Genomic DNA, 8,407 nt, shown 5'->3' on the forward strand with positions numbered 1-8,407 from the left:
TTTAGGATCATGACTTCTTTAATAGCATAGGATACAATATTGCAAATCACAAAGGTAATATTTTTTTAATATTTATTGATAAAACTTAATTTTCAACCTTCCTAATAAGGAGAAGGAGAGGGCGAAACATCTTTGCTAACTAAAGTACACTTATTCCATACTTGTGCACCTCTTGATAAGATCACCGATGTATCATTATTCTTAAATAGAGGATTTTCAAGAGTTTTCTTGATTAATGCATCATGAAAAAATTTACCGAGTCCTATCAGCTCAATGCAACAATTATCCGTAACAATTCCGGTCTTGAATATACTTGTAAAAACTTCATTGACGCAATGTAATGTCATCTTAGTTTCACAGTTATTTGCCTTGATGGGATCAACATCACGAGCCATGACCGCTCCACTTGCCATAATAACTAAAACTCCAAAAACAACATAACTATTGAAACTTGCCATTGCGACTCAAGGAAGAACGATGTCTCTCGTTTGGTTGGCAGACTACTTTGGTACTGCTGCAAGAATTAATTTTCCTAGAAAATGTTCATTTATAGGATAACCATGAGGAAGGAGAGATTAAGATGTATTGAAAAATGTTTTAATGAGATTTCAGGTTCAACAGCTTTAAATTTTTCGGTTTATAAATTCATTGGCTAAATTGTAAACCAAAAGAGTTTTTATTATTATTATTATAGTATTTAGTAACTTCAGTTATAAGAATGTTTTAAAGGAAAGTTACATTAGTCTAAAAAAAATGATTTCCAGCCACCGTATTAAGTTTGATAGATTGTGACATTAATGAATGAAAAACACAAGAGATAGTCATCTCTCGTCTTAATAAATCTTATTCCTTTTTCAATGTTCGAGCTCATGATAAACCTTTTTCAATATTTGAGCTCCAGATTTTCAAGTTGAAATCTTAGAATCTTAACAAGTTGAAAAAATTATAGAACATGAAATTGATAAAAAAGAAATGATATTCAAGTACAATTTGACAACAATTTCTTATTCGTTAGATTAGAGCACACTGCAGGTAATCAGGCACCGATTACATATTATTATTTAAACTTACATCATCTTGTAAATTTATAGGGCATTTTCGATGTCTTTCCACATCTCGGAGCACTTTACTTACAAGTCCTAGCTTCGTTAGGATGCACCTCAATCACGTTAAAGAGAACAAATCCAATAATATGCAGTGACTTATTCTCTTCGATCAATGACCTACGAAGCACATGAGAAAACAGCGTCCAAGCTTGATTCTCCTCTGATATATCCAGAGAAGAAGTGAAAACATTGTCTTGAACTTATAGGTTCTTGCAACGGCTTGCTGTGCTTAGCTATGCCAACGAAAACTCTTATGTTATGGAAACCCAGTATAATCATTCTTCCCCTCTCTTGTCCCTGAGACAAGGGTATGGGGGACAATTTCGGATTCGAGTATAATCATTCTTATGATGATTACAAACCCATAAGATTTGTTTGTGTTATAAATTGGGTAGATTTATCAGAAGCCACCGTTGAGATCTATTCACTGAAATCTAATACTTGGAAAAGAAAATACAAATCTTCCCTCTTTCTATAATCTTTTCTTCGTCCTTTATTGGGATGTGATATATTTATATTCGGGTATTATTCGACGTCAAATTCTTGGATTTGACCTGACATTTGAGAAGTTTGAGGCCTTGCCACCACCTAATGATGCAAAAGAGGGACGTGATTTTACATTGCAAATGTCTGGAGGATGCCTAAGTTTTGGTTAAAATCTTTCTAGGGGTAGCATAGAGAGTAGGCAATTAATGCCTAAATGTAGGCAGGACTTCCTTTCATTTTCTTAGATTAGATATTGCCTGATACATTAGTAACAAATCGATGAAGATGTTTTTAAATCATTTAGATTTTGATTATATATTGTACAAATAATGATTTAATATTATGAAGATCGAGACCACTTGTTTTTGCAGCAAATTTGGTTTCTTTTCATATCCTTTTTTATAAGCATCCAATGTTTTGGTTTCTTATAGTTTGCTTGCACCCAGGTACGCATCATGATAAGGAGGAAGTTTTTGTTATTGTCTCATAGGCCTATGTTATTTTGCTCCCAAGTGATAAATTATATAATTTGCAGTGCAAGATGAGCATATCAATAGAATTCAATTAAAATGTGGAATTCTCAGTACAATCATTAAAAGATGACAAGATTTAAGACATTTATCATAATCTCTGCCAAGTTCTGGTTCCTTTGAAAACCAAAAGGTGGATGTGAGTTGGACTTGTTCATTTTGTAAGCTGATGGCAATAAAATTGTTGACCGCAGCAAGCAAAATGCATTATGCTCTGGTCTAAGGATGGAGCTTTGGAATCCCCTTAAAGTGGCTGTGGCTGCTTTATTATTATATAGTTGTTGTCGGTCTTTCTTAGGAAGAACAATGAACACATTAAATTAAGAAAGAAAAAAGAAGGAAGAGTTATATATGGAGAATGAGCAAATAGTTGAAGAAAGGATAATCTAATAAAATTAGATTATAAATCTCATCCACACATTCTAGAAGAAACAAATACAATTGAAATTCTTAAGAAACGAACATAATTAAGAGTTTTTGCCCATTAGTACCTGATCAAGTTGAATACTTACAAATGCTATTAAAGCTGAAATGTTTTAAAGATTTTTATAACGTCTTCCCTCCCTTGACCCTATAAATGAACATTTTCTTGGCAAATCAGTTCTTGCAGCAGTACAAAAGTATTCTGCCAACAATCAAAACAAGAGAAGTTAGTATTCCTTGAGTGTAATGGCAAGTTTTCAACATTTATATTGCTTTCGGTGTTTTGGTTATTATGACAAGTGGAGCGGTCATGGCTCGTGATGTTGATTCGATCAAAGCAAACAATTGTGAAACTAAGATGACAACGCATTGTGTTATTGAGGTTTTCGCCAGTATATTCAAGACCGGAACTGTTTCTGATGATTGTTGTCATGAACTTATAGGACTCAATCAACTTTGTCATAATGCATTGGTGAAGAAAACTCTTCAAAATCCTCTATTTAAAAATAACGATACATCAGTAATCTTATCAAGGGCAGCTCAGGTATGGAAGAAGTGTACTCCAGTTAGCGAGGGTGTTTCGCCCACTCCTTCTCCTTGAGAGGGTTAATAATTTATTTTATCAATAAAAATTCAAAAAAAAAAAAATATACTTTCCATGTTATTCCTTTTTGGATAAAGGCAAATCAATTTCATTATAGTCTTCCACATGTCCAAAAGCACCGTGCATCATGCGGCAGCCAGATTGTATACAGCTTTTTTGAATTATTATTATTTGGACGTTTTATGTGTCCTGCTCTCTTTCAATTTCCTTCCTGCATAGAACTCTAATGAATAATGGACTTTTTTCCATATTCAACTCTTGAATTTTGAATATGCATCCGATTAGCCTTAACAGATCCCTATACGCTTTTATCACTTTGAACCGCTTTTACAAAATTTGAGGACTCCTCTAAAGATTTGTCAAATCACCATACATTAATCCTCTGCGTTGCTGTTCACCGTTGGCATCAGAACTTGTTGTAATTCATCACGTCTGCCAATTCCACCCTTTGCAAGCTGATCAACCTTTCTATTCACTTCTCCGAAAACATGAGTAACTCGCCGTTGCTTATACAATAATATTTGTAGACAACTCACTTTTTTTAGGGTCACTCTTGTAAATTTTAAAATTAAATTAAATTAAGGCCAATTTTTATAAGTAATCACATATTTTAATATTACAAAGAAGCTGATTGTTTCTGACGAAATTTTTTGTAGGAAAAAGTCAAATTTCCATACATATAATGGTATTTTTGTTCAAATCATGATGTCATTTTAATATATTTTGAATTAAATTAGAGTAAGACCTTTTTAAATGATTAATCCAATTTTAGCCCTGCAAAAAAATTGACTTTTTGCAACAAAATTCCATAGAAAAGGTTTGTGCAAAATGTAGTAAGCAACGCCAATGGTTGAAAAATTAAAAAATTTCATCAATAAAAATTTTAAATTTTCAACGAAAATTTTCGTTGACAAAGGCAAAAAAATAGTTGGACAAGTAGACTAATCGGTCAGTAATTATAGTATCAATCCGTAGAAAACTATTGAATTTACTTATGAATTTTATCGATGATGAGGTAATTAATTACTTATGGAATTCCATTGATTTTTCCATCAATAAAATTAATAAAAATCATCATGAATAATCTGGTTCTCATCTCGACTCAAAATTCAAATCCACAATTCATAACAAAAGTCAATGTTGAAATATGAAATCGAAATTTAACCCTAATCAAAATCGTACACGACACAAACCCTTTTGTGGCATAATCGCCCCTATAAAAAAACAGTATATATGAAACGCTTCTAAAACAAGCCCAAAAACATGGAAGCCACTGTATGATATGTTATCGCTTTGTTATAATTTATTAAAATATTTTGTTATGTAACATTAATGTCTCCGCTCTTCGAAGATTTCTCATTCCAAATCCTGAAAACCCCAAACAAATGCATTGGAATCAAAAGTTTAGGATCATGATTTCTTTAATACCATAGGATACAATATTGCAAATCACAAAGGTAATATTTTTTTAATATTTATTGATAATACTAAATTTTCAACCTTCCTAATATGGAGAAGGAGAGGGCGAAACATCTTTTTTAACTAAAGTGCACTTATTCCATACTTGTGCACCTATTGATAAGATCACCGATGTATCATTATTCTTAAATAGAGGATTTTTAAGAGTTTTCTTGATTAATGCATCATGACAAAATTTACCGAGTCCTATCAGCTCAATGCAACAATGATCCGTAACAAGTCCGGTCTTGAATATACTTGCAAAAACTTCATTGACACAACGCAATGTCATCTTAGTTTCACAGTTATTTGCCTTGATGGGATCAACATCACGAGCCATGACCGCTCCACTTGCCATAATAACCAAAACTCCAAAAGCAACATAACTATTGAAACTTGCCATTGCGACTCAAGGAGTAATTGATGTCTCTCGTTTTGGTTGGCAGAATACTTTGGTACTGCTGCAAGAATTAGTTTGCCTAGAAGATGTTTATTTATAGGATAACCATGAGGAAGGAGGGACTAAGATGTATTTAAAAACGTTTTAAAGAGATTTCAGGTTCAATAGCATTAAAGTTTTTGTTTTATGAATTAATTCGTTAAATTTTCAACCAGAAGAGTTTTTTTATTAGTATAGCATTCAATAATTCTTCAGTTATCAAAACGTTTTAAAGGAGAGTTACATTAGTCTCAAAAAAAAAAAAAAAAATTTCTGGCCACCATATTAAGTTTGATAGTTTGTGAATTTAATGCAGCAAATATGAATGAATCCATTCCCTTTTCAATATTTGAGCTCGAGATTAACATTTTTCAATATTCGAGCTAGCCAATTATAAGTCTTTCTCTCATGTTTCTAAGCTTCTTGTGTTGTTAGCTGGCTTGATGCCTAATTCAGATGTAACTACTTCATTGATTGCAATGTGGTAAAGCTTGGCACTATAGTTTTCAAATATGTATTGACTATATTCTGTTACATGGACGGGTATTACATAAGGATACATCATGTTTTTGACAAATTTTTACATTAATTTTGTAGATACAAGTGTCAATACCCCGTATGAATAATAAAGTATTCAAAAACTGTCGGATACAAATAAGTTGAGATAAATTGAAGAGTCCGTGTTACATATTCCGTCAATTTTAATCATTTTGAAAGTTGACATGGTGAATTTTTTGAAGCTATTGCTTACATGATTCTTTTTTTTTTTTTTTCAAAAAGGATATTGCCTACATGATAACTTAAGGCCATAGTTTGTTGAGTATCTTCTCCCATTTGTTTATTGATCTCTAAGATTTTACATACTGAGAAAAGCAAAAATATTTTACAGCACAAGGGTTTCAAATGAGTTGGGAGCTGGACATCGTACGCGGGCTAAGAATGCCACGGCTGTCACACTCAAGCTTTCCATCATCCTCGCTCTTGCAGTTGTCCTTGCTTTAGCATTTGCTCATAATATTTGGGCTGATTTCTTTAGTAACAGCTCTTCAATTATAAAGAAATCTGGCTCAATGACACCCGAGCTTTTGATCTTTTCAGGGAGTCTTATCAAGTTAATTAATCTTCCTTAGGATTCCCTTTATGCTTTATTGTTCTTTAGGGTTTGTGGATGGGCTTAATATGCGGTCTCTCCTGCCAAGCTGGTGCCCTATTGTTCATTGCGTTGTACAGAAGATGGACTAAAGTTGAGCTTCATGCAGAAAATGATATGGAAACTGGCAACTGAATATGCATATTTTGTTGGATCGTTGAGAATATTAATAACAATTAAATGGGCCAAAACTTGACGAAGTTAAACTAGTTGTTGAAAAGAAACGATTTACACAATTAATGGGCTAGTCCCTTACCCTTCGAGAAAAGAAAAGTAAATAAATCTCGTTGTATTCAATTATTAAGTAAGAACTTCAATTGATAATTTTAGGAAACATATCTCGTCATAAAAAACAAACAAGTGGTTCTTGTATTTCTAAGTCAAGCCACCTCTTATATTTAGAAAACCAAAAAGAAAGATTCTCGATTCTAAATAGGTTGTCACTCCATTTATATTTCCTTTCTCGAGCTATCATCTTTTTCTCATAAAAAGTGATGTTGTAAGTGCTGTATTCCTCCATATCTGACATTGATTTGTTGCAACAAACTAAACCACTGAACACTTAAATAAGCTATAGTAACATCAAAATTACTTGTCTCAAAAGAAAATAAAAGTTGTTATTACCCTTGGAAGCCAGGGTATTGTTCCAACGAGATTTTGTTTACTTAGAAACAAAAAAAGAAAATTGAAACCACTATATATATACATATATATATATTTTCAATGGAATTGTAGATTACTCAATAAAAATAAGCAAATATTTGCAATCTCTGTTCTTCTCTTATTCTAAGATCTCAATCTATTGTCAATGGATAACAGGATATTCCTTCTTGGCCTTTTCCTGTTCGCGTTTGGTGGTGTTAATGGATTTCCCATGAATGATCTAATCGAAAAATTGCCCGGACAACCAAATGTTACTTTTAGACAATTTTCTAGCTACATTGACGTTGATGGAAAGGCTGGTAGAAGTTTGTTCTATTATTTTGTTGAAGCTGAAAAAGATCCAATGAATCTACCTCTCACTATTTGGCTAACGGGAGGTTAGGCTTTTGTATTGCTCCTTAATTTTGTTTGGTTTTTATTTCAAACTTATGAATCCATGTTAGGTAGCAATATTTTTTAATGTATTGACAAATGACAAGAAAAAGTTTAAATTGATTATATGTTCAGGACCAGGTGTCGTAACATGCGGGTCCGGGAACCCGATTGCCAAACGTAAATGTGAAAACTCACTAAAAAATTAAACTAGGAGTCGTCACCAATCTTTTTTACTAGGTACGATTGGCCACCTATTGACTCGATTCTAATCGATGAAAACTTAAATTAATTTTAAGCCCACCGAAAAGAACCTTAAACTGGTCTACGATTTTTTAGATCTAGGCTCGGGAGTACGGTTACACCCAGAGAAGGATTAGCACCCCCGGGACACCCGTTCCATGAACGGTACCATTCTTAGATTATCCTATTAGGCTTTAATTTTTAAATTAGCTATATTTCCTTAGTTATTATTCACTTATTTTTATCTCCTATTTGACCTAAAATGGAATGCAAATGCGAGGCAAGATGCATGGCGTGAAAAAAATGCCGGACGAATAACTTTTTATCGAGGATATTTTCTCTAATCCGCCCATCATATTGGTGCGACTCGAGGTATTCTCTCACCTATAGAATTATCTGAGAAATTCGCCTTCACAAATTTGACGAATAATTCCCATCATCGGAGTTATCATACGTTTTTCTTTAAAAATAATGTTTTCGTACATAATGAACCTAATTCGGGCGAAAGCCTTTTATTAAAGATGTCTCTCGAGCCCTCCCATCATACTGGTGGGACTCGGAGACACCTTTTCACCTAAGAAACTTTTCGAGGAATACCCGCCTTTGCAAGATCCTCAGAAGATCCCATCATCGGGGCTCAAACTCCAAAATAGAAATATTTATATGCAATGATATGTATGATGCAATATATATATGCTATGCTAATGCAATTATCTATATTTTTTAGTTATTATTAATTAATTATTATTTTTATTTTATTATATTTTTTATTATCATATTTTTTATTCTTATTTCTTATTATTATTTTTTTTATACTTTACATTTTTTTGTTCTAAGTTCTTATGTTTTTCATTTATAATTAGACAAATTGTTTATAATTCTATGTTATTTTAGTGAACAAAATTTTTTTATTTTTTTTATTATACTATTTTT

At 32.5% G+C, this 8,407-nt stretch overlaps 1 protein-coding gene and 1 pseudogene across 1 annotated transcript; one reads left to right on the forward strand and one right to left on the reverse strand.

Annotated features, from left to right (window-relative positions):
* On the reverse strand, positions 102–458 carry LOC18593955. Its single transcript, XM_018124238.1, has one exon. It carries the CDS (start codon positions 456–458, stop codon positions 102–104), a length of 357 nt encoding a protein of 118 aa, XP_017979727.1.
* LOC18593961 overlaps positions 7,005–8,407 on the forward strand; it is a 20,886-nt pseudogene continuing 19,483 nt past the window's right edge.

This window comes from Theobroma cacao, chromosome 7 (genome assembly GCF_000208745.1).
Source record: "Theobroma cacao cultivar B97-61/B2 chromosome 7, Criollo_cocoa_genome_V2, whole genome shotgun sequence".
Lineage (NCBI taxonomy): Eukaryota > Viridiplantae > Streptophyta > Magnoliopsida > Malvales > Malvaceae > Theobroma > Theobroma cacao.

Coding starts and splice junctions, on each gene's coding strand:
- LOC18593955 (XM_018124238.1), bottom strand. CDS start 458: ATGGCAAGTTTCAATAGTTATGTTGTTTTTGGAGTTTTAGTTATTATG.